The 27,296-nt window shown below is 41.9% G+C and overlaps 1 protein-coding gene across 1 annotated transcript in view; it reads left to right on the top strand.

Annotated features, from left to right (window-relative positions):
- The first annotated feature begins 269 nt into the window (after positions 1–269).
- Positions 270–27,296, top strand: part of ube2j1 (ubiquitin-conjugating enzyme E2, J1) — a 28,745-nt gene continuing 1,718 nt past the window's right edge. Inside the window, exons 1-7 of the mRNA XM_024377827.2 lie at positions 270–600; positions 19,117–19,190; positions 19,416–19,547; positions 20,171–20,255; positions 22,594–22,699; positions 25,421–25,547; positions 25,784–25,903. Coding sequence (XP_024233595.1) covers positions 570–600; positions 19,117–19,190; positions 19,416–19,547; positions 20,171–20,255; positions 22,594–22,699; positions 25,421–25,547; positions 25,784–25,903 — 675 coding nt within the window. The 5' untranslated portion in view covers positions 270–569. The remainder of the gene's footprint in view (positions 601–19,116; positions 19,191–19,415; positions 19,548–20,170; positions 20,256–22,593; positions 22,700–25,420; positions 25,548–25,783; positions 25,904–27,296) is intronic.

Here is a 27,296-nt window from a genome sequence, read left to right as displayed (position 1 = left end):
AGTGAGTGTGCCTGGCTCCTAATTAGGTGGGCCTATGCCCACCCATGGCGACACCCCTGCCCAGTCATGTGAAATTCATAGATAAGGGCCTAAGGAATTTATTTGAATTTGACTGATTTCCTTATATGTACTGTAACAGCAAAATATTTGAAATTCTTGCATTTTGCATTGATATTTTTGTTCAGTATATCTTAATAGAGGGAAAGAAGTGTGTTAATAAAGTTTTGTCGTTCAAATCCTTTACAGTTCTACTACTTCCTGTTTACGTTTTCATGTGACGTCACACGACTGACATTCTTCTCTGTTCGAACAGGTCGCTCACCAAATTCGTGGAACAACAAACTTGTGCCACGTCAGGACTTCCTTTCTAGCTAACTAACGCATATGACAGCTGTTTAGGGTAAACTGCATACGACTTTTGGCACTCGGTGAGCTTTACCGAATACATTGCTCGCATGTTTTGGACGAATCAAAAGTCAGTATCGGCTAGTGTTAGCTGGATGTGCGTGTGTCAGCTGTCTCTCCTAAACAGACGCGACCTACATTTTGAGTCCATTTGACTTGTTAAAATGGAGAACAAATATAACCTCAAGAGCCCAGGTAAGTTTGTAAATTACACAGACTACAATATGTCGAACTCGCTAATGCTATTTAGCCTAGCAGAACGGATTTGGCTTTATTCGCTTTGGGTTTCCCATCATGAAGAAGTGACTCCACCATAATGCTGATAATATCTAGAGTGAGCTAGCTTGTTTGACTGTATGTTTAGCAAACTATTTGCCCAATGATATTTGAATACAAATGACAATGTCATAATATTAAGAAATAATCTAGACGTTATGGCCTTTTACAGGCGTTGTCACTTAGTAGCTAACACGTAGCCTAACCTCAACTTCACGGATACTAATAGAATAATTGAAGTCATGATATACTTTTGTCTATTTTCGTGTTGCTGTTCATTTGATCAGACTTAGTGGAGTCTTTGAGCATAGATACAAATCAAAAGTTGGTGTCTTAAGTTATTTGTATTCACTAACACCTTACCCAAAAAGACAGTAATCTGAGCAGTGGGCCCTGGTTATGATCACTCCAAAATAGTGAACCTATATCAGACACCTCTGGGGTTGACATTGTTATTCAGCCTCTGACTGGCTTGCCTGGTACAAGGACACACGTGCACACTGGTGGCAGGTGCAGAATTATCTTAACATGAACAGCCGAGTGGGTTGGAACATGTCACTTTCAACCACAGCTAATCAGTTACACTAAGCTCCATGTGTTCAGTCGGTTCTGTGGTTTCCTCACTAGCTCAAATTAGACATGGTTTCTAGATTTCATTTTCTGCCTTCTTTGGCCAGCCTTGGGCTGTGTCAAGAAATATGTACCGAAACCTTGTTTTTGCATAAAGCATTTTCTGGCCTGTAGTTCCTGTCCTCCACGCTAGATCAAGTATAGTGTGGAGGGTTGGGGAAAGATTAAAAAATTCTCTGCTCAGAATATTGTAGATCAAAGTTGTCTTGTCCTTGCGCACCCGGTATGGGCTGCATTTAAGGTCTTAAAGGAAGGGTTTACAAATACAGCTTGGGTTAGCTAGTGTTTGGATTTTGAGAGGGGGTCAAATTAAGGCTGAGGCTATAGTTGAGTCAGGGTGTTGAGAGCGGATCAAATAAAGATTTGCTTCCAGTTTTGAAAGGTGGTCAAGTCAAAGTAAGGAAATGGCTACACCACTTTCTGGTAGTTGATGCATTTACAGTATCCCATTTTTTTGTGTGGATAAGCAAATGGAGAACCTATGCTTAGAGTATCACTGTCTCCATTTTTCAATAGCTTATTGTTGTAAGGTGAGCGTGACATTGTCTCTGAGACATGTCCCAAAAGCTTGTAGAGCTGACTTCTGTTAAGAAACGTCATTAGAAACCCACAATGAGGGCCTCCCGAGTGGCGCAGTGGTCTAAGGCACAGCATCACAGTGCCAGGATTTAGAGACCTGGGCAATGATGGAATTGTCTGAGTTTACTACTGACCACTCCCCCTTCCTAACCTAGAGGAGGTTTATGTCCCAAATGGCACCCTATTCCCTATATAGTGCACTACTTTTGATCAGAACACTATGGGTCCTGTTCAAAAGTAGTGCACTATATAGGGAGTAGGGTTCCATTTGGGATGCATGCTATGTGGAGCCCTTCTTTAGCTGCGTCTCATAATAACAATGAGTGGGTGTGACAGAAGAAAAGCCTCTGCTGCCACATGGGCCTCCTGACTCCTGCGGTGAGCAGGGTGTCAGTCAGTGGACCTGTGGGATAGGATTATAATCCTGTACACAAAATCTTACGTAACGCATTTTAGTGTTTGCAGGCAACTGGGGACGATTCAGACAGGTTGGGTCCTGTGAGCAGGGAGACACCGTTACATAATGACTTTTAACCAAATTCATAATAATACAATAGGATTTAGAGACCTGGGCAATGATGGAATTGTCAGAGTTTACTACTGACCACTCCCCTTTCCTAACCTAGAGGTTTATGTCCCAAATGGCACCCTGTTCCCGATATAGTGCACTACTTTTGACTAGGGCTGGGAATTGCCAGGGATTGCCAGATATTATCACGATATTTAGGTGCCAATATGATATGTATTGCGATTCTTTGTGTTACGATTTTATAGCAATATTATGTGTGTGTGTTGGGGTTTGTGTGTGCATAATGTGTGTGCACAGAGTCTGTGCAAGAGAGTTAGTTAAAAAAGGGTCATTGCAGGTAGTCCGGGTATCCATTTGATTAGCTGTTGAGCAGTCTTGTTTAGCAGTCTTATGGCTTGGGGGTAGAAGCTGTTTAGGGTCTTGTTGGTTCCAGACTTGGGGCACTGGTACCACTTGCCGCACGGTAGCAGAGTGAACAATCTATGGCTTGGGTGGCTGGAGTCTTTTTGAAGAAACATTGGGCCTTTATCTGACACCACCTGGTATAGAGGTCCTGGATGGCAGGGAGCTCGGCACCAGTGATGTACTGTGCCGTACTCACCAATTGAAACTTATTTTATTGTACTGATCAACAACATTTGCATAGAAGTAGCAATCTCTTATTTTAAGACTAAGTAATGATGTCATTCATTCAGTTGAGCTCAGTTAGGGAGAGACATGACAGACAAACGGGGAAACTATCTTTGGATGTGAGGGAGAGGCGATTTAAGTGAATTAATGTTTTTGTGGACAATCAGCGTTGAAATCAGCAAATCTTTGCTTTATGGTTTCACAAACAAACAAAGTACTAGGGCAGTGAATCCTGACTGAGGACAAAGATCCTGAATGAGTTCCTCCTTGTCTTTCAGGTTGCCTACACTTGACACTTACATGTGACTTTTGCTCTCAGAATATGAAGATCGCATTGAAAAGACTGCTCTGATTGTGTTCACATCTGGTTGACCACTTCAGGAGGTGATCAGGGATGCATTGTGTGTGTATTTCTCCTCTGTCTCCTCAGAAAACTAGTGTTCTGGGACCGAGAGGCATCTTTTCATTAAAACATTGGAGGAAATACATTCGTAGTATGTGAGGAACGTGTTTGCTGGCCTCATAAATGCTAGTCAGCTAGCTAATATTTAGAAAAAAAAATGTTTGGCGAGAGTTATGTTAAACCCTTTGCAATCCCTTTAGCGTTGCTTGCTGGCTAGCTACAGAGGTTACAGGTGCCATTATTTGTTGTTATAATATTTAGCCTATTCCACCGTTTGTAGAATGCATACTGCAATTTTGATATCGCAGAGGAAAAGAGAATCCAGGCACACTGTGAATATAGTAGACACATTTTAAATGTAGGTGTAGATGCATGACGCTTTCGGAATTCCATGATCGGAACTCTATGATCAGGATACTGAAGCTGCATGAACTGTCAAGTCTAGAGACGGTCTCTGTCTCAACTTGCCACCGTGTCTGTTCCTCTTTAGGGACAGTCACAGCACAACTTCAAATCGAATGTTATTTGTCACATGCGCCGAATACAACAGTTATAGACCTTACCGTGAAATGCTTACTTACAAGCCCTTAAACAACAATGCAGTTTTAAGAAAAATAAGAGTTCAAAAACAAATTTTACTAATCTAAAAAATAGAGGCGCAAACAATCAAATAACAAGGCTATATACAGGGGGTACCGGGTCAATGTGCGGGGGTACAGGTTAGTCGAGGTAATTTGAGGTAGTATAGGGGTAAAGTGACTATGCATAGATAATAAAGAGCGAGTAGCAGCAGCGGGGGGGAAAAAGAGGGGAGGGGGGCCAATGCAAATACAGCGGGTAGCCATTTGATTAGCTGTTCAGCAGTCTTATGGCTTGTGGGTAGAAGCTGTTTAGAAGCCTAAACGCACTACCCTCTGTAGAGCCTTGCGGTCGGAGGCCGAGCAGTTGCCATACCAGGCGGTGATGCAACCGGTCAGGATGCTCTCGATGGTGCAACTGTAGTACTTTTTGAGGACCCATGCCAAATCTTTTCAGTCTCCTGAGGAGGAATAGGTGTTGTCGTGCCCTCTTCATGACTGTCTTGGTGTGTTGGACCATGATAGTTTGTTGGTGGACACCAAGGAACTTGAAGATCTCAACCTGCTCCACTACAGCCCCGTCGATGAGAATGGGGACGTGCTCGGCCCTTTCCTGTAGTCCACTATCATCTCCTTTGTCTTGATCATGCTGAGGGAGAGGTTGTTGTCCTGGTATCACACTTCCAGGTCTCTGACCTCCTCCCTGTAGGCTGTTTCATTGTTGTTGGTGATCAAGCTTACCACCGTTGTGTCATCTGCAAATTTAATGATGGTGTCGGGCTTGGCCACACAGTCATGGATGAACAGAGAGTACAGGTGGGGACTAAACACGAACCCCTGAGGGGCCCCTCTGTTGAGAATCAGTGTGGCAGGTGTGTTGTTGCCTACCCTCACCACCTGGGGGCAGCCCGTCAGGAAGTCCAGGATCCAGTTGCAGAGGGAGGTGTTTAATCCCAGGGTCCAAAGCTTCCACAGGGAGACAAGGGAGAGTTCCACTTATCCAGCAGAGCAAGCAACTGATCCAGTTAAGAAAGAAACGTCACTGTCTGTCTGCAACACATCTGGTTTATGTGTATCAGCAGTAGTGTTGCATGGTATACCAACATATACTAGAACATGAAAAGTGGTTTGGTACTAGAATTTGTTACTTTCGCTACTTCTGTCAAATGTGTCTCACGTCATCTACTGATTGGAACGGAACGATCAAGTCTGTCGCAAGCGCACCGTGCATGCCTCTCGCCTAATCCACTTACTCATACATTGCTAGAGCACTGGGAGTCTGGGCTGCAACATGTTAGCTCTCTACTCATGCTGCACAGAAATGAACACACTTGAATATTGCGACAAGGCATGTTGAAATGTTGAAACTGTTAATTACTGTTTGCAAAACAATGCCCATACAGGCTTGAACACTTTACAATGCAATAAGATACTCATAGCTTCCAGCTTTGTAGGCTAACATTCCTTGCTAGCCTACAGCTGAAGGAACCTAACATCAATTCACTACCGAAATACTTTGTAAAGATATGCTGATTTTAAAGTTGTTTGTCCCCAAAAACTTTATTGATTCACTTAATCGTCTCTCCCTCACATCCAAAGATACTTTTGTCCATGACATGTCTCTCTCCCTCCCTCACCTAACTCAACTGACTGTGTGGGCATGTATCCATTACATCATTATTGGGTCTTAAAGACAGCATGTAATTTCATAAAGTAAGAGATTGCTTCTTCTAGGCAAATGTTGTTAAGCAGTACAATAAAATTAAGTCCCAAATGGAAGGAAACAGGTTGTCATCTGTAGCCCCATGAAATCAGCGAAACCAACCTCAATAGTTTATCAATAGAGATTTAGCATTCAAATAAATGATGACCTTTGGTAAAAACAATCTAACTACATAACAAAGTCTAATTAATTGTATAATTCATTCATTAATGCATACATGGCTGTCTGAAATGTTGACATCAAATTTCAGATATAATGATATTGAACTCAAAAGATGCCCAACGATTGAACAGAGCAGTAGCTGAGTTTCTGTCTGCATCGTGTCATTTTGTGACTTTTTGGCTAATATGCCTTTTTTCCCCCTGTGATATAATTATTTTAATCGTTTTGGTATCGAGTATCGTGATACTAAACCTGGTATCAGTATTGAAGTCAAAATGATGGTATCGTAACAACAGTAATCAGATGTGAGTATCAGTATTGATTTAAAAGTCTGAAGCCTCAGTAAGAGCACTTGTGCAAGGCTTGATGTCACTGTTGTCCAGATCCGGGTTAATATAGAATTTTGAAGCTTGATTCTTACTGAGCAAATGATGCTATACTGTTATTAAAGGTTCAATGCAGCCTTATCTCAATATCAAATAATTTCTGAGTTACAATTAAGTATCTTACTGTGTTTTAAATTAAAATGGTAAAAAAATAAACAAATAGCTTCTTAGCAAAGGGCAATTTCTCAAGCAAGAATTTTGCTGTTTGGGAGTGGGCTGAGTGGGGAGGGGAAAACTGAAAATGAGCTATTATTTTCAGAGAGGTTTGGAACTCTCTCATTGATCTATTAACTAATTTACCACATGGTGATGTCAAAATGGAAGGCCAAAACTCCATCCCACCAAAGCAGGCTGAAATTTCAGGCATTCTTTTCAAATTTCAGGCATTTTTACACTAAAAGGGCATTATCAGAATTTCCCAGTATTATTCCAACCTCATAGTATGGAAATTTTAAATAAAACACAGGATAATCCAGTTTGAGTGCACTGAGCCTTTAAGGATTTCCTAAGGTCCTGTTAGTTCTTTGTCCTACCTAGTGAATTATTACGATACATCATGCTTAACCGATAGCCTGACTCTCACTGCAAAAGCCCCTCACCACATAGTGGCTTTAATGAGGGATGGCTGAGTTGTTTAGCCTACACGAGGGTGCATGTTCACTGTCGGAGGATGTCCGAAAACAGCATATCTCCTCTTTCTGTCCCCTGGGAAACACAACGAGTGCGGACTATACCAGACTGCTCCAAGACAATGTCGATTCGACCGCCCACATACAAAACAATGCTTTTTATTTTCTTCAGGTTTTTCTTTTCCCCGCCATAACCAAAAGAAGTGTTTTTGAAGCCTGATGCAGTGCTTTCAAAGGGAGCCAGTGTTTATTCCCCAAACCGAAGGAATTGGACTTAGTAGGGACATAGGATATATGTAAACTTTTAACTCTGAATCTGGGGAGATTGATGCATATCCTTATTTTTCACAAACTATATTATAATAAGTGTAAGGTTATGTAAAAAGTAGTGTTGGGGCCCATGTTTATTCCCCAAACCGAATGATTTGGACTTAATGATGGGTGGTTCTTGAAGTGCTCAGTGGCCCTTCAGGTTGTAATATAGCCCGTGAACAATAAGGCTCTGCATCAAACTCCCCAGTTTCAGAGTTAAAATACATATAGCCTATGTACCTACTAGGTAACAAATGGGCAATGGCAACTTCATGACAAAGTAGGCTAAATGTTCAATCTTGGTATGAAGTGTTATGCTATATTTTATGTTCATCACAATAGCAGGGCAATATCACGGTAACGGAATTGCGCTGAGGCTCTTTCACATTAAAATGTATGCCAAACAAAAACAATTGATTCTAAAGTTTAACAAGCCATAGAACTCTATGCACATGTACCACTTAACAATTTAAACTGAACATTGGACCAAACAACACATTTTGGAAACAGAATTTAGGTCAAATCTCCCTCACTTTGTTGACCATCTTTTCCAAAAACTCTTAAATATCTGTTGCAAATGAAGATTCAACTATGTCTGCAGAAACAGTAGGGCTGTCAGCTTTTTGAGTTTTAATCACTTAATAATTCATAAGCCAAATAGATATCAGTAGAAACATATGTAGGTCTACCTACTTGTTTTTTTGGTGAACTTTCATCATCCTCCCTCATGAGGGAGAGATGTGAGGTTTTGGTAATGGAATTACAAGGCACAGTTTCTTAAACATACACAAGATTGATGTATTTCTAATACCTTAAGACTTTTTCCTGGTTAGGTGTTTTCTTAGACTCCCTTTCCATCTTTGAACAGAAATCAAAGCCTTTGCTTTTTCCTAATATTTAGGATAGAAAATGGTTGAAAAATGTGCAGTGCCTTCAGCAAGTATTCACACCCCAGGCCTTTTTCTGCAGTTTGTTGTGTTAACAGCCTGAATTTAAAATGAATTAAATTGAGATTTTGTGTCTCTGGCCTACGAGACACACTAAACCATAATGTCAAAATAGAATAATGTCTTGAGTCAATAAGTAGTCAAACCCTTTTTGTTATGGCAAGCCTAAATAAGTTCAGGAGTAAAACATTTGCTTCACAAGTCACATAAGTTGCATGGACATGATATTTGAATGACTACCACAGTTCTGTACCCCACACTTATAATTATCTGTAAGATCGATCAGCACAGATTCAACCAATGCCTTGCAAAGAAGGGCATCTATTGGTATAAAAAAAAAAAACATTGAATATCCCTTTTGAGTATGGTGAAGTTATTAATTACACTTTGAATGGTGTATCAAGACACCCAGTCACTACAAAGATACAGGCGTCCTTCCTAACTTAGTTGCAGAGAGGAAGGAAACCGCTCAGGGATTTTACCATGAGGCCAATGGTGACTTTAAAACAGTTTGAGTTCAATGGCTGTGATAGGAGAACACTGTGGATGGATCAACATTGTCGTACAGAATAAAACAAATATTTCAAAAACATCCATCCTGTTTGCAATAAGGCACTAAAGGAAAACTTTTTTTTTTAAATGGTAAAGAAATTAACTTTATGTCCTGAATACAAAGTGTTATGTTTGGGACAAATCCAACACCACACATCACTGAGTACCACTCTTCATATTTTCAAGCATGGTAGTGGCTGCATCATGTTATGGGTATGCTTGTAATCGGCAAGGACTAAGGAGTTTTTTTAGGGGGATAAAACGAAATGGAATAGAACTAAGCACATGCAAAATTCTAGAGGAAACCTGGTTGTCTGCTTTCCAACAGACACTGGGAGACATTCTGTATACCATACACAATGTATATAGATAATTTTTTTCTACTACGTTATTGACTTGTTTATTGTTTACTCCATGTGTAACTCTGTGTTGTTGTCTGTTCACACTGCTATGCTTTATCTTGGCCAGGTCGTAGTTGCAAATGAGAACTTGTTCTCAACTAGCCTACCTGGTTAAATAAAAAATTCACCTTTCAGCAGGACAATAACCTCAAAAACAAGACCAAATATACACTGAAGTTGCTTACCAGGACAACATGGAATGTTCCTGAGTGGCCTAGTTACAGTTTTGACTTAAATCGTATAGAAAATCTATAGCAAGACTTGAAAATGGCTGTCTAGCAATGATCAACCACCAACTTGACAGAGTTTAAATATTTGTTTTAATGAATAATGTGCAAATATTGTTCAATCCAGCTGTGCAAAACTCTAAAACCTTGTTCACACTGCAGGCCTTAATGCTCAAATCAGTTTTGTTTTTCAAATCAGTTTTTAAATATCGAATGTCCAAGTTGCAAGTGACCAAATCGGATTTGTGTGTATTCAGACAGGTTACGTTAGTTGTCATGGTAACGACGGGTTTGTGTGCAGTGATGTAGGCTGATTGGTGGTGCTCATGCTTCCTATCAATCAGAAGTTATGTAGCAAGCTAAGGTGACAACAATACCTGCCATGGATGTTTCCCAGTTGCTTTGAAGGTTCCAAATCATAGTGTAAGAACACTTTTAAAGCTTCAAAGGATAAGGTTATCTAACTTTCAAAACAAGTCCTTTTTGGCTAGCCACAGCAGTCAACTAAGTAGCTGTTTAGCTTTCTGGCACATTCTCTAATTTGTTTGTAATCAATTAGCAAGCTAGTTGGCTACCACATACACGTTCTTGTCAAACTGTCAACAGAGTAGCTCGCAAGCAACAAGATATGCCAAATAACCGTCTAAAAACCACTTGAGGGCAAATAAATCAGATTTGACCAGTTAGACACAAGTCACATGGCTAGGAATCAGATTTGTATCTGACTTCAAATGACCTACGAAGGTCGTTTGAAATGTGGCTTGAACTATCCGATTCCATGTGCTTCTTGGCTGTTCAGACGGCAGGAAAAAGAACACATTCAAATCAGAAATGCCCCAAAAAATGAAATGAGTCACTTCAAACTGTCAACGTGAACACTGCTTTAGAGACTTACCCAGAAAGACTCACAGCTGTAATTGCTGCCAAAGGTGATTCTAACAAAGGTGATGTATTGACTTGGGTGTGAATACTTATCATTGGGAGAGATTTCTGTATTTTATTTTCAATACATTTGCCAACATTTCTAAAAACATGTTTTCACTTTGGCGTATTGTGTGTAGATGGGTGAGGGGAAAAACATCTATTTAATCACTTTGAATTCAGGCTGTAACACAACAATGTGGAATAAGTCAAGGGGTATGAATACTTTCTGAAAGCACTGTTTGTGTGTGTGTGTGTGTGTGTGTGTGTGTGTGTGTGTGTGTGTGTCTTTATCTAAAAAAAAATATATACCTAAAAAATATGGACTGTTAGCTTTTATTTAACACCCGATTTGACATGCTTCTATAAACTTCACATTGGTGCTCATGGGTCCTTTACATGGAAATGCCCAACAGCTGTCTCATCTAGATAATCATCACAGAAGGGGTGGTGTTCCCACACAAGCAGACCACACTGTGCTAGTCTTTAATCTGGAAATCAACCCTACAAAAACCTGTTTTGATTAGTCAAATAAAATCCCAATTTAACCCCCTCAGTATACAGTATTTTCATAGTGACTGCTCATCCCACCAGCCTACTGTATCAACCCTGGGTAATCAGGGTGTTTCTGAAAAACGCTCACAAAATGATTCAGCCAGCTGCTGAGAGAGACAACCACTATGTGGGAGTTGGAGGAGGGACCCATATTACCCAATGAGATCTGGGACAAGCTACTGTTGACAGCTGCCATGGCCCGGGGATCAGGCCCATGACTGGAGGGTTTAGTGGCACAGACGGTGTCTGAGCCGCCATTGGCACTGCTATCAAAGCTTGGAGCTTTGATAGCTATACCATATCTCACCGCAGTCATTTTCACATCGCTCAACCACTTCTTTGTATTTTTTTTATTTAACCTTTTATTTAACTAGGCAAGTCAGTTAAGAACAAATTCATATTTACAATGACGACCTACCCTGGACAAACCATAACCCGGACGACGCTGGGTCAATTATGCGCTGCCCTATGGGACTCCCAATCACAGCCGGATTGATACAGCCTGGAATTGAGCCAGGGTCTGTAGTGACGCCTCTAGCACTGAGATACAGTGCCTTAGACCGCTGTGCCGCTCGGGAACCCTAAAAGAAGTCCCAAGTGTAAGATTTTGTCTGCCACCGCACAACAGGAGAGGTATCAACTTAAATATGTTTACAACCATGAACAACAATATCCACACGTAGCATATAGACTCCCTCACTTATTTTTAGACCAGGAAATACACCTTTTTTTCTGCTCATAAGCACACTCCAGGGATTTGTACACATGGTCCTCCTCCTCCGCAGTAGCTCCTTCAGTGTGTGAATGCATCATCTGTTGCTGCTGGGGAGAGAGAAAGGAAGGGTTGATAGCTCTGCAGGCTTGTTGTGTGAAGTCCTGCTGGGGAATCGTGCTCCAGTTTGGACAGTGTTAAAACTCAGTGGCTGTCAGGGCAACTTACACCACGCATCACCCTTGCTGACTCTTCTGGTCCAGGGTTTCTGTGGGCCAAATGCATCAGTGCGTTAGGGAAGAGGTTGTAGTTCGTACACATACTAACACACATTCCACTATACTGCGCAAACCATTAAGGCTATTTTCTACAATGACTTCTTGGCTCCCTACAGTCTTTGGTCAATATGTGACCGCCCGCCTCGAATCGGTCTTATGTAGCAAAATTTGAAATTGTGTTTTTTACATCAGATAAAAGAAGAGACTCAGCTAGCAAATGGTATATCATACACTGCAGTTGAGGAAAAATGGGAAAGTAATTCTGCTTTGAAAGTAACCCTACTTTTGAGAAAATGGCACTTGAATGTTTTGGTATACCGTCTGAAGAGCTCTTTGTCTACACCCATTCAGGATCGTTCACACCCTCTTAAGCCTTAGTCCCACCCTTCTCTTTAAGGATTCACATGTGAGGCCATGTGGTAAACACACTATATCAAATAAAATCTAAATTGATTTGTCACGCACAGGATACAGAAGGTGTAAATGGTACAGTGATAGTACTTGCATAGTAGCAAAAACAAAGTGTCCAGATAAAAAAATATTTTATAAATATTTTCTCGTTAGTAGGTGACGCTTACCCGACACACTTGTCTAAATTGATGGGTCATGTGAAGGAAATGCTATAACCACCCCCTCACCCACATCTAACTAAGAGGATGGGACATTGTCTAGACATTTGCATGTTCATGAAATACAATAGATGGCCGTAATCACCCCCAGACACACATGCTAATTTTATGGGTCATGTAATAATCCGGCCGAGGTGGAGTCTTTTGTTTGGACATGTAGCTAGCTAGCTAAACAATGAACCGGCATAACCCCAACTCATACTACAACCAATACAAACATCGTCATAGCTGTAGCATGAATCTGCAGTAGCTAAAGCTAACAAGCTAGGTTAAATATTAAGTAGCTAACATTAGGCTATAACTAGCAATGCAAATGGTTTACATTATCTCAGCCAATCATGGCTAGTGGGAAGGTTCCTGTCTTTTTCCATGGCTAAACCAACTAGGCTCGTAATTTAACAATTTTATTTGTATTTATGGATGGAATACAAGTTTGCTATTAAGGCACACCAAAGTTCACATGTTCCAGAAGGGATTAAGATAAAATAAATGTTTACGTTCACATGCTGCTCCTGTGAAGTAGTGACGTGTGACATACGCCTAGTTTCCTGAAACAAGTCACATACATTTGAAGTCAGAAGTTTACATACACCTTAGCCAAATGCATTTAAACTCTGTTTTTCACAATTCCTGACATTTAATCCTAGTAAAAATTCCCTGTCTTAGGTCAGTTAGGATCACCACTTTATTTTAAGAATGTGAAATGTCAGAATAATAGTAGAGAATGATTTATTTCAGCTTTTATTTCTTTCATCACATTCCCAGTGGGTCAGACGTGTACATACACTCAATTAGTATTTAGTAGCATTGCCTTTTAAATCGTTTAACTTGGGTCAAATGTTTTGTGTAGCCTTCCACAAGCTTCCCACAATAAGTGAATTTTGGCCCATTCCTCCTGACAGAGCTGGTGTAACTGAGTCAGGTTTGTAAGCATGCTTTTTCAGTTCTGTCCACAAATGTTCTATAGGATTGTTGTCAGGGTTTTGTGATGGCCACTCCAATACCTTGACTTTGTTGTCCTTAAGCCATTTTGCCACAACTTTGCAAGTATGCTTGGGGTCATTGTCCATTTGGAAGACCCATTTGTGACCAAGCTTTAACTTCCTGACTGATGTTGCTTCAATTTATACACATAATTTTCCGCCCTCATGATGCCATCTATTTTGAGAAGTGCACCAGTCCCTCCTGCAGCAAAGCACCCCCACAACATGATGCTGCCACCCCCTTGCTTCACGGTTGGGATGGTGTCCCTTTTTCCTCCAAACATAACAATGGTCATTATGGCCAAACAGTTCTATTTTTGTTCCATCAGACCAGAGGACATTTCTCCAAAAAGTATGATCTTTGTCCCCATGAGCAGTTGCAAACCGTAGTCTGGCTTTTTTATGCCGGTTTTAGAGCAGTGGCTTCTTGCTTGCTGAGCGAAGTGGTTGAAAAACAAGTTTTAATGACTCCAACCTAAGTGTATGTAAACTTACAACTTCAACTGTATGTACTATCAAGGACAGTAGAAGCTCGTTACGCACTCTGTACATTATTCAAATTTTATAAGAATGCAACACATTTTAATTGTTGCCCGGGACGCACGATTAGGATTCGGCAAAAGATGGTGGTAATAAAGAGGGGACAACCTAAAACCAACCTATTGCACAATTCCACAGAAAATTATGAATATTTCCTTTATAAAGGGATTCAAGTTGTTTGAAATAAATGTTATTCTAATTCTACTATTAAACTTTTATTCCAGTGTTCCAACACTGACAGCTTTGACAGCTTTGTTGTACTGTGCTGCTTTCTGTTGAAGCTTAGTATCTATTTTTTTATTACAGATTTCCAAGCTGTAGTTAAGGATTGTTTCTCCACTGTTGATTGTCGACGGAAATGCATCTGTTGGTGTATTCTACAAGATGACTTCTAAGCTTGATTTAAAGTGTCAATAGGAACCACTGGCATCACTAAGCTGACATCTGGATGTAAAAAGAGATTTCTCAGGACAGTCATTCTCTTTGGAAAATATGATTTCCCCCATTGCTTTGGTCACACTGTCAACTGTCATGTCATTCGCTCACCGAAAGGTTTCATGTAAACCATCAAGTAGTTATTGATAGTCTTATGCACTTATTAGCATGTTATAAAGTTGAGAGAGACAAATCCATATCGTGATAAATTGCCTGAATTGATGCGATAACGATAAATAGAATTCTATGTTTATTAACATCATTGTGCACCTCAATTATTTTTTTGTTATCCTTTAACTACTAGTTTGACAGTTGTAGCCATCAATTGTCCTATTAACAATCACCCATATTAGCAATCATATTTAATTTAAAAAAATTCTAGTATATGCTGTTTATCGTAATGAAGGACATCAGCAAAATTATTGCCATAGGTGATTGGTGTCTGTAATGTTCGGTTTATCGTCCCAGCTCTATGTCAACCTCCTCTTCTGATTAATCTCATCTTGTGTTTACACCTTAAAAAATGTTCAGGAAGCTCAACTTGATCTGGGTTCCTACTTCCTACCGTCTGTGACCCTGTTGTCTGTGGGTAAACACTTGAAGGAGGAGGGGGGGAGAGTTTAATCAGTGCATTCTTATCACTCACACACACACACAGACTTTCCTTCATTTTTGTTATCTTTCCAGTGCAGGATTACAGAATGGTACAGATAGTTACATCTTTAGAGTGTCTGGCCAGAGGCGGGATCAGATCTGGAACACATGCCCTGGGAGGTGTGATGTCAGAGCCTCTGTTCCACTGCCTTAAACTGCTTTCCTTACCCTGCTCTCTGCCCTACAGTCACACAGGGGTCTGAAAAACATTACTCGCTGTCAAATCCTTGCTTCTTCTGTCCTTGTTTCCTCAATTCCTTAAAAAAAAAACTTAAAGCTCATTGGAGGAGCAGGTACAAGGGAGGGACCTTGAATCGTCTCCACCAATCAATGTGCTTTGAAAGGAATGGAGGAAGCAAGGATTTGATTGGTGGTAAAGTTAAGACAGTCAGACCGGCCAGGGTTTCCTTCCATCCCGTTGGTCCCCACTCCTCCTGAGCTCATTTCAGAGGCTTACTTTTAGTCTTCTATATTTGGAATTCCCATTGTTAGAACCTATGCTGCCCATGATATACTAGACAACATGCACATGGCCAGTACATTCATAAAAAGTGCCATCTTACGTCATTACCTACCAATGCACTACTACTACTATTTTTAAAAAGGTCTAGACATAATCTCCAACATTTGCAACATTGTTTCAATATTGAAATTCGAACTCAACCAGTGTTAAGTGAATGTAGCGAATGTAGAAAATGGTATGGTTTGGGAAATAATCTTGCTTTTTAATGCTGGTAGCTAGCTCATTGTTAAAAAGCAATAATACACTTGAGTCCATGTGTTATGACATCATGTCACAGCTATGATAAAAATGTCATGACACATGGCCTTTCATGTATTGTTGCTGAATTGTCCCTGTAAAATAAACGTAATAACATGTCACCTATACAAACTCCAGCTCTTTTTGGTGGTCCTTTGAGCTGGATAAGAACAATGGTCCTGCAACCTTGCTAGTGGGTCTTTTTCATTTTCTTGTGACCGTAAGAAGATTAATTGAGAAGGTTGGAGACGTCAGGAGAAGGAGCGTTTTCTCCTAACAACGGAGGGTCCATATCAAAGTATGTGAAACGGAGCATGGAGGGCACTTCTCGAATGCGTACTCAGTTTGTACATATTTTGAAGCATGCATCGATACAAAGTGTGCAAAGATATGACGCAACCATGTAATAAATTATGCAACATTTCTTCAAATCAATGGCGCCCATTATTTGAGCTGAAGAAAAAGAAAATACACTCCGACTTCAGAATGAAATGTTACGTATTCACATAGAATATTGTAGTCAAGCAACATATTACATCTTGATATGTTAATAAATACATGCTGATTTAATTTTGACATGTTTACCTACCTATGTACCGTAGATCGCAAGCCCATAAAAAGTCAATTGGGCTAACTGGCTAGCTACTACTGTTAGCTACATTATTACGATTCACATATATAACTAGCTGATAGTTATGAAGTAAAACGTTTGCTTTGTGAAAATGTTGTTTCGTCTCTATTGACGGGTAGGGTAGCCTAGTTGCTAGAGTGTTGGACTTGTAATTGAAAGGTTGCAAGTTCAAATCCCCGAGCTGACAAGGTACAAATCTGACGTTCTGCCCCTGAACAGGCAGTTAACCCACTGTCCCTATACCGTCATTGAAAATAAGAATTTGTTCTTAACTGACTTGCCTAGTTAAATAAAGGCAAAAAAATGTATTTTTATTTTTTAATTGACCTGGCTGGAAGACGGTTCAGTGAATGGGTAGTTAAATCCATAGTAAATCAATAGGGCTAGCTAATTAGCCATGAAGAATTGGTAGCTACCCACGAAAAATGTACATCTACCATACATAACATTAGCTTTAACTTATTTTTGCCTGTTTAACTAGCTGGCTAGATAGATGATTGCGATTCCCATATCTAGCTGACAATTATGACGTAAAACGTTTGCTTTGTGTGTATCTTGTTTCGTCTATTGTTTCCATTGACCTGGCTGAAAGAAGGTTCAGTGAATGGGAGGTATAGTGTGAGGTAATAGAGTAGGGGGAGTGCGAGTGCTTCTCAAGTGTTATGCAATATCCACCCTCTCATCCTCACAAGAATGTATTCGAGAACATTGTCGGAGAACGCACTTGGAGCACGGGAGTATGCATATTGAGAAACACCCAGTATGTCCTGAGATAATATGTGGTCATCAAAATGTCCTAGTTCACTTCCTGCCAATCAGTCTGACCAGCAGCAGAGGTGTAATAAGGCTGCTGGTCATTAAATCAAGGAGAATATGTCCTTTATGGTTATAGAGCCGTATTGCAAACATCTGTATAAAAGGGACTGGTCCAGATGAACACAGTCCGGAGGCATCAACGTTCATGTCATAGGGGTCAATACACACCGACCGATGTTTTCAGCTGTTGAGAGCACATCATGTCTGAAGTTGACCCTGGCTTTACTGCTTGACCCTTCTGCTATACGAATGTGTTTACTTCCTCTTCCATGAGCCCTAGTTACATGGAGTTTAGCTTGCACAAATTTGGCATCACGTGTGCTTCCTGTTTCCAAGCCAGGCAGTCTCCTCATATAGCCTAGGCTACCCATTTGCAACTGATGGGTTTTCAGTCTCTCATAGAGATTTTTAACTCGTCAACACAAATCCAGCTTTAGATATTTGAATGGACACCTGCTGAATGGCACAATCCTTGCATTATTTGTAATGATTTTATGATTAACATTTTAGATTTTTGGCAGATGTAGATGAACAGTAATTAACACACTCAACACCACACAATGTCAAATCATCAAATCTGATTGATTACCAGGGTTTTCGGTGACATGCCACATTTTGCTGTTGTGCCTTCACCACACTGTCTGTGTGGACCATTGACCAGTGATATGTACACCGAGGAACTTAAAACTTTCCACCTTCTCCACTGCTGTACCATACTGTCTGTGGATAGAGGGGTGCTCCCGTTGCTGTTTCCTGATTTCCACGATCACCTCTTTTGTTTTGCTGACATTGAGTGAGAAATTATTTTCCTGACACCACACTCCGAGTGCCCTCACCACCTCCCTGTAGGCTGTCTCGTCGTTGTTGGTAATCAAGCCCACCACTGTTGTGTCGTCTGCAAACTTGATGATTGAGTTGGAGGCGTGCATGGCCACGCAGTCGTGGGTGAACCTGGAGTACAGGTGGGGGCTGAGCACGCACCCTTGTGGGGCCCCAGTGTTGAGGATCAGCGGAGTGGAGATGTTGTTTCCTACCTTCACCACCTGGGGGTGGCCCGTCAGGAAGTCCAGAACCCAGTTGCACAGGGCTGTGTCAAGACCCAGGGACTCAAGCTTAATGATGACTTTGGAGGGTACTATGGCGTTGAATGCTGAGCTGTAGACAATGAACAGCATTCTTACATAGGTATTCCTCTTGTCCAGATGGGATTGGGCTGTGTGATGGCGATTGCATCGTCTGTGGACCTGTTGGGGCGGTAGCAAATTGAAGTGGGTCTAGGGTGACAGGTAGGGTGGAGGTGATATGATCATTGACTAGTCTCTCAAAGCGCTTCATGATGACAGAAGTGAGTGATACAGGGCGATAGTCATTTAGTTAATTAAGTCATATAAAGAGCTCATGATAAAGCAAACACAAAAAATAATAATAGAATGGAATAAATACTTTTTTCCACTGGAAAATACATGCATTGTAAGGCGATAAACGTAGAGGTTTGAGCTGGTTTGACAGACAGTGTGCGTTGCAGTTGCTGGTTCGAGTCAGCACTGTAACCTTTGTGGAGCCCAGTCTATCTGTGTTAGCCTCTCCTCAGCCCAGGCGAAGCGCTTCTCGAGCCCTGTGCATCTTAAATCAGGAGTTTATCCTGCTGTAGTGTCTGTTTTATGGATGGATATGCGGATGTAGAAAGACAGCTGGAGAACCTGGGACATCGCATGCCAGTGGAAGTAAACTGCAAGCTCTGTGTCTGCTGGGATAAAGAGTGAGAGGATATCTGCTAGTCATTTAACCTGGGGCTTACTGGGATGTTTGTTCTCTTCGCCGGATCGGTGCTAGCTGTAAAGAGGCTGATGAAGGAGGCTGCTGAACTGAGGGACCCCACAGAGCACTACCACGCCCAGCCACTGGAGGTGAGTCTCACCTGGGACACCAAAACTCACTCGGGCTCATCAGCACCACAAACATCCCTGCCCTCCTCATTATCAACATAATGTGTCATGGGTGTGTGCTTCCCTATATGTTTCTTACAAATCGACAAACAACCCCACACAAAACACATAGAGAAGGGTGTTCTCTAGCTAGCTGGACTAATCATTGAAATGTGTTAATTTGACTGACTTGTTGTGCACCCGCAGGATAATCTGTTTGAGTGGCACTTCTCTGTCCGCGGACCCCCAGACTCGGATTTCGACGGTGGGGTTTACCACGGCAGGATCGTGCTGCCCCCGGAATACCCCATGAAGCCCCCCAGCATCATTCTACTCACAGTAAGCACCCAATAAACACACACTTATGAAGATATCCCCCTCTCTCGATCAATCACAGCCAATTATGTGTTAGTTGAAGTAACGATGAAGGGTAGCTAATCAAATGATCAAGCTGGAAGATGGACAGCTATAGACATCTGGCCATAACCAACAGCCACATCTGGTTACATCACACCGAGCCACTACTGTCAGAACAAGACCTAGCTGTCTTTGCACGGTCATTGCCCTGTCACAGAGGTTTTGAATGGTTCTGTGGTGATGCACCAATAATAACCTGAAGAACCAATGACAGGCTGATAAAAGCCAGTGGATCCGAAAGGTTGTGACAGTCTTTATGCCCAGTCTCTTTTTAAAAATGTTCTTGTCTCAGCTCAGGCTGGCATGTTTTTCTTGGTCTTTGAAGGCACTCTTTCTTTTTCTTAACATCCTATCCCTTCCATCAACCTCTACCACCCCCCCCTCTGTCGGTTTTCACTGTCTATTTGTTGCTTGTTCAGCCAGGTTGTCATAGACAGCGATATGCGATATGGTAATCAAGATCCTATCATAGAAATCCTATAAATCACTACGCCATATTATATATGTGTTCTAGATGTAATTCTATAGTTATGCTTCTTTTTCAGCCCAATGGGAGATTCGAGGTGGGGAAGAAGATCTGTCTGAGCATCTCCGGCCACCACCCAGAGACATGGCAGCCATCTTGGAGCAGTAGGTATCCCTGTGTAACAGGTGTCACTGTGACTGCTTTTAACAGTATGGCTACCTTCCTCACTGGCACTCGAGTTCGGATCCTCTGTCTCGCAAACACACGTGACTGCCCGCTTGATAACATCTTAGCCAACTACGCTACCGAAAACCTAGCAGTTCGGTAGTGCGAGTAGAGAAATGTCTAGCATAAGAGTCAGGTTACCAATCCAACATCGTTACACCTACAGCTATAGGCCGCCTCTAGCCTGTTCCCCCTACTCCTCCAGCTGCTGCACCAAAACTTAGCCCAGCATCCCCACTCACTTGCTCTCTGCCTGGCGGGTACCAACAGGAAGAATTAAGACATAGCTGACATAGTTCCCAAAATGTTTTGCATACGGGATGATTTCTGTATTTTTGAATGTTTACATATCTTGAAAACTTGATTGCTGACAAGCAAAACATTTTGGGACTATGTCAAAAATGGACTAATGATACAAATACCAAAAGATTGTTTTTGGATGGAGTTTTCCTTTAAGACTTTTCATTTGAATTTAAATGAAGGCAGACATGCAAATGTTTTTTTTTTTTTTTTTCTCAACTTTGTTCTACATTGTTCTATCATTGGGCTTTTCTCCCACAATTTAAGAAGTCAAAACTGGAAGCGGCTGAAAATAAGCCTTCATAGGAGAACAAAGTAAATAAGATAAAGTTTTACTTGAAATATAGATTTGACACGCACGTCTTATTCACTCGCAATAATCTGTGTTTGCAGCAGGCAATCTGCTTCGTACTTTAAGGCGGATATTTCCCTTTTCTGGCTTGATTTCAGTTACCACCATTAAGCCATCCTTTTTCTGAGTATTCTCCTCATGTTACTCTCCATACCAAAAACATGAAAATGTTATCAGATAGAATTCAATGGGAGAATCTAGATGTTCCACACTGCATTTATTTCTATTACTTTAGGGGTATTTTGGATGAGCCAAAAAAAAGCTTAGTCCATAGTAAGGTTTAGGGAATTAATAACAGAATTTAATCATGTGGACAAACAGGTTGTGACAGACAACCTCCACCTTTTGCCCTCCAGGGTCACATGGCAAAACAATGAGGCCATGCCCCAGAGATTGGACCTCCCCTGCTGGGTTTTTGATGTCTCAGATCCCCAGTACAAGTTCACTCTGGTGCATTACCAGCTCACTGTGGTGCAAAAGCTGGATAATAAGTTCCAGTAGAATCTCAAAGGCTGGGTCCCAAATACACTGAACAAAACAATTTCAAAGATTTTTCCGAATTACAGTTCGTATAAGGAAATCAGTCAATTGAAATCAATTCATTAGGCCCTAATCTATGGATTTCTCATGACTGGGAATACAGATATGCATCTGGTCACAGATACCTAAAAAACAGGGATGTGGATCAAAGAACAAGTCAATATCTGGTGTGACCACCATTTGCCTCATGGAGTGCAACTCTTCTCCTTCACATAGAGTTGATCAGGCTATTGATTGTTGAATGTTGTTCCACTCCTCTTCAATGGCTGTGCCAAGTTGCTGGATATTGGCGGGAACTGGAACACGCTGTCGTACACATCGTTCCAGAGCATCCAAAACATGCTCAATGGGTGACATGTCTGGTGAGCATGCAGGCCATGGAAGAACTGGGACATTTTCAGCATCCAGGAATTGTGTACAGATCCTTGAAACATGGGGCCGTGCATTATTATGCTGAAACATGAAGTGATGGTGGTGGATGAATGAAACGATTATACAATCGGCCTCAGGATCTCATCACGGTATCTCTGTGTATTCAAATTGCCATCAATTAAATGCAATTGTGTTCGTTATCCGTAGCTTATGCCTGCCCATACCATAAATCCACCGCCACCATGGGGCACTCTGTTCACAACGTTGACATCAGCAAACCGCTCGCCCACACAACACCATGAACTGTCTGCCATCTGCCTGGTTACAGTTTAAAACCAGGATTAATCTGTGAAGAGCACACTTCTCCAGCGTGCCAGTGGCCATCGAAGGTGAGCATTTGCCCACTGAAGTCGGTTATGACGCCAAACTGCAGTCAGGTCAAGACCCTGGTGAGGACGATGAGCAAGTAGATGAGTGTTTTGTGCATATGGAACATTTCGGGGATCTTTTATTTTAGCTCACGAAATATGGGACCAACACTTTAGATGTTGCATTTATATTTTTGCTCCGTATAGCACCCTATTCCCTTCATAGGCCTCTGATCAAAAATAGAGTACTATTAACTGCTGTTAAGAGTTGACAGACGGTATGAGTTTGTTTTTATTGTCTTTCGTAACTTTTTTGTTTCTCCCTTTTTGTTTTTTGTCTTTCAGTCAGAACGGCACTAATAGCTATAATCGGATTCATGCCAACCAAAGGAGAGGGTGCAATCGGATCTCTTGATTATACCCCAGAGGAGAGGAGAGCCCTTGCCAAAAAGTAAGATTACATAGATTAGAGCTCTCCACTGTTTACTCTCTTTCCAGTGCATTTACCCTGTGTGCACTAACGGATGGATGAGTGGTGCTGATAACAATGTTGTGAGAAGGGACACACACACACACACTCACACACACAACAGTCTGGAGTGAAATGTCTGTTTGCATTTTGTTTCAATGTGTCCCTAACCCTTACACGCATCATTACACAATACACACATTAGGCCTGTATGTATGCATGTTGGATACTGGTGTGGTACGCACTAACTTTACATACAATTAGATGGACTAGCTGTACATGCAGAACCTATGGTGTTTGGCAGGCATTTGTTAAACAAAGTTGAGCATAAAGCGATGCTTATGCAAGCATGTCATGAAATTAACACCCTAGACACAGTGCATGTGCCTTCTACAAATAGCTATGCTCATTACTAGGGACACCAAGGCACCAGCATTGGACCTTATGAGATGGCAGCATTAGTGGCTGAGGGAAAGGGTCTCTGGCTGACACGTCTGGGCATCTTGATGCTCTTCTTCTCGCGTTGTTTACGGGTCTCTCCCTCTGAAGAAACTTGCACCGAGCTCTGTATCAAAAGATCAAAGGGTCCAGCCGTTGCGTCCCAAATGGCACCCTATTACCTTTTTTTTTTTTTTGAAAGGGCTCTGGTCAAAAGTAGTGCACTCTCAAGGGAATCGGGTGTTGTTATTTGGACCGCAACCCAGCATCTGTTGTATTTAACATATCAGGACAGGGGTCTTTAACAACTGGCTGTTTAATTAACACATGAAGATGAGATGTGACACAGGAACATATCTCGGTCTTTAAATACATACAGTGCACACCGTGCCTGCGTGGCTGTTTATCTTCCGGGATGAAAGAAAGGCCCGTTTCACGAAAGGCTGTCGTGGCTGCGGCTGAGAGAGCAACTTCGCTTTGATTCAGATCTCCCGTCTTGGTTGTCTCCGTGCCCTATGGTAATTGTGAAAGCTGTCAGTCAACGTCGGGGCCAGGGGCACCCAGCAGGAAGCAGCGAAACAGGAGAATAATCTGTAGTTTTCAGAGTTGGCTGTTTCCTGACAGAAAAGTAAACTGATTGGGAAGTTTTGCTGGCTCCCAGACTGCTGTAATGACAAGTGTTAATAATGCAGAAGTTAGAGGAGGAGAACATTTCAGATGGTTGTCTTTTCTGCCTATTAAAGCATGATTTTGGTTGGGGGGGGGGGACAGAAACTCTTGGGATGTCATGCTTGACTTCGTTGATGGAATTGTAACTGTCAATATCGCTCTCCAAGCCACCGTTGAATATTTTCTTCACATAGTGAGTTTCAATCCATACGTCTTGTCAACTTGTCTGAGTCATCTTTGACTAACCAAATCTCCAAGAAGTTTCTCAAAGTTTTTGATTGTTGTGCTTGGAGCTCCAGCCAAACGACTCCGAGCTCTATTTGAACAAACCTAGCGCAATGGTAAATCTTAGCGCTGGTGGTAGCGTCATTGTTCACTGTGTGTCAGAAATATTTGTTATTTTCACAGCCGGAATTATGGGCGCGGTGGCGTGAAATTGCTGGGTTGTGTGTGTCGAAGCTTGGCCCCTCACTGGTCAATCAGAACTTGCGCCAAGGCTAAATATGTGGTTGCTTCATGTGGTGTATTTATGGTCTTTTATGTATTGCATTGTCATCAACTACAATTCAAATGTTGGTCTGTTATAGCCTAGTTCTTTAAGCAGCCTGCCCCGTGTTTGCTAAATATGTTGAACATGTTTACAGTCCACACTGTTATAATTGCATTGCTGCAATATGAACAGAGAATTTGATGTAAATGGCATGTTATAGAAGGGTCCAAACACTATTTAAATTTATTTTTTATAGCTATTTTACTTGCTTTTGAGAAACTGACCCCCCCAACCAATGCACATCTTCGTTGTGCAGTATGGGGGTGCTGAAAAAACATGAACAAATTGTCATTCCGAACTTTATCCGCAACGTTATATTCCATGGATAATAAGATTGTGGGGAGCTGTTTTGTTAGAATCTCTCCTGGCTCAAAGTAGAGGAGATACTGACTGCATCACTACTTGTCTTTGTGCGATGTATTGACGTGTCACAAACGATCTGTTCAAACAGCTAACACACAGCTCAAACACCCATACAAGACATGCTACCTGTTGTCTCTTCACAGTCCCCAAGTCCAGAAGAGAGGCTAGGAAACACACAATACTATATAGAGCCATGACTACATGGAACTCTCTTCCACCTCGTAACTCAAGCTAGCAGTAAAATTTGACCAAAAAAACAACATAAAACAACACCTCAAGGAACCACACTCACTTACACACATTGCAATATTGTACATTTTATATTGTACATTAGTAATATAGAAGCAATGTACATGTGTATAATGCACAATGTCTTGTATGATGTTGGCTATTGTTTTAATATGATGCATTGTTTTATTCCTGTTTGGACCCCAGGAAGAGTAGCTGCTGCCTGGGCAGATCGTACTAAATACTAAACGAAAACAAATCCAGGCCCTCTTTTTGCCTAGAGGACTACTGGGGTGAATTATTTCCCATCATTTATACACAGAGTTTATATATTGAGTCACATTTTCTCTACCCGGCTTGTCAGATGAATCCATTTGACTACAGGAAAACAAAGAAAGTTCAATGTAAACACTTCTGTCCATAACTCACACTCGCTCTCGCTGACCTTCTGACAGATCCCAGGACTTCTGCTGTGAGACTTGTGGCTGCTCCATGCACTTAGCCCTCCTGTCTCCCTCCCCCACAAACCCCAGCCCAGAGGACCAAGAGGACCAAGAGCTTGCCCAGCAGATCAACTTCAAGGTACAACTGCCTACCAGCCACAATCTTACCCCAGCCACGGTGTGGTGTTGTTTATTTACATTTGAGTCTAGTCAGTTTTCTTCCAAACCTTTAACCAGATGTCAGAACTGGATGAAACACGTGTTCCCATGTCTTAACCCATTTGTGCACCCGAGGAATGTTGTCTCAGCCCGCTGACAAGAGCTGGAGTACATTGTGTGTGACAGCAACCGTCAACTGTGTGTTTGTTTCTGCAGGCAGAGTCCAGGCAGGGCAGTGAGAGCACAGGGGCAGAGAGTGAGCCCCCCACAGAACCCCAGGGAGAGACATCCTCCTCGGGGAGACAGGAGGAAGAGGAGAACGCCGAGGCTGAGCAGGTGAGGAACGCCATCAGTGTTATAGTAGCTGGTGACGGACTGTGAGATCAGCCAATTTAAAATCCGGCAGCACTTGTTCCTGCTCCTGACATAGGATCCATTCAAGTCCCTTTCTGAGGCACTGTGAAAACAGACAGTTGGAAAGCGAGAGCGAGACGGCTGGTGGAGGAGATTACCATGCACCACAAACCTCCCCACCTACACATATTTTAATAAGCAATCTCTGCCACCGACGTGGGCAGAGAAACAACTGCATACTGAAGGTATTTGCTATTCTAGGGGATTATTTGTGTATTTGCTATTGAAAGAGGTTGATATGGTTGCGTAGTTGGCATGGTTGCACACGAATGTGCCACCTTATCGCAGACGACGTCCCAAAGACCGTTTTCTCCGGCGATTTTTGTCGTTCTTATTCCCGAGCCATTAAATGAAAGAGTTATTTATGAGAGGAGTGGCGGGGGTGTCCTGGGGGGGGGTTCCCCCGACGCTCCAGAATGGGGTATAAAAGGGAGAACATGGCAACGTCGTTACCCCGTAAATGATCCCTAATCTCTCATAGTGCTTTATGTAATGTTGTGGCTCCACTGTGCTGCATCAGCCTCTGTCACTCACTCAGGGAACAGCACCTTTTTTTTTCTTCTTTAAAAAAAAAAAAATCAATGTGTTTAATGGCTCGGGAGGTAATCAATCTGTATGATGACGGTGCAGGCAGCTCTCTGGTCCTCCAGGTTCTTCACTGTGCGCCAACCCGCTGCCAGTGAGACATGATGCCACTTTCGAACAGTCCCCTATGACAACACTCATGATAACTGATGTTTTCTTATAAGCCGATTTTACAGCTAGATATCAGTGTTATGTGTCATTTAATAGCACCATTATTTATTAGGAGAAGGTGATAGCAATTTTGAGATTGCAGTTTCCAAGCATGGTGAAGATGAATGAAGGGATTATGTTTCTTCATACTTCATACAATAGGGTCTATGTGGATTTGGATTCAATCCCACTGAACTGACCGAAGTAGGAGAGAAAGAACGGGGATAGTTAAAATAATAAAATTGACTTACCGTCTGCTGCTGGATGCAGTAACCTCTGGCTGGGAGAGGGACCATTCTGGTCCTGTGGTTATCCCACACCTTGACTGCATCATCACGGTCTGCCTTGCTCTTCCTATGTCAAACTGAACAGAGTGATATAGGCATGATTATAGGGCGTTGTTCACTGCTCCCTACTCTGTCCCCCAGTGTCTGTCTCTCTGCGCGCCAGCCCTCCCTAGCCTGCAGCCATCCCCTAACCAGGAGGCGTGAGATTGAGCTTTCGCTCTCTCTTGTGTAAAACCTGAGCTGTACCCTATTGCTCTTTGTTTAGTCATCACCTTTTAAAGCAACTTTAAATA

This window comes from Oncorhynchus tshawytscha, linkage group LG18 (assembly GCF_018296145.1).
Source record: "Oncorhynchus tshawytscha isolate Ot180627B linkage group LG18, Otsh_v2.0, whole genome shotgun sequence".
In the NCBI taxonomy this organism is placed as follows: domain Eukaryota; kingdom Metazoa; phylum Chordata; class Actinopteri; order Salmoniformes; family Salmonidae; genus Oncorhynchus; species Oncorhynchus tshawytscha.
Note: the sequence above shows the minus strand (reverse complement) of the source record. Positions and strands in the feature narration are given on the sequence as shown.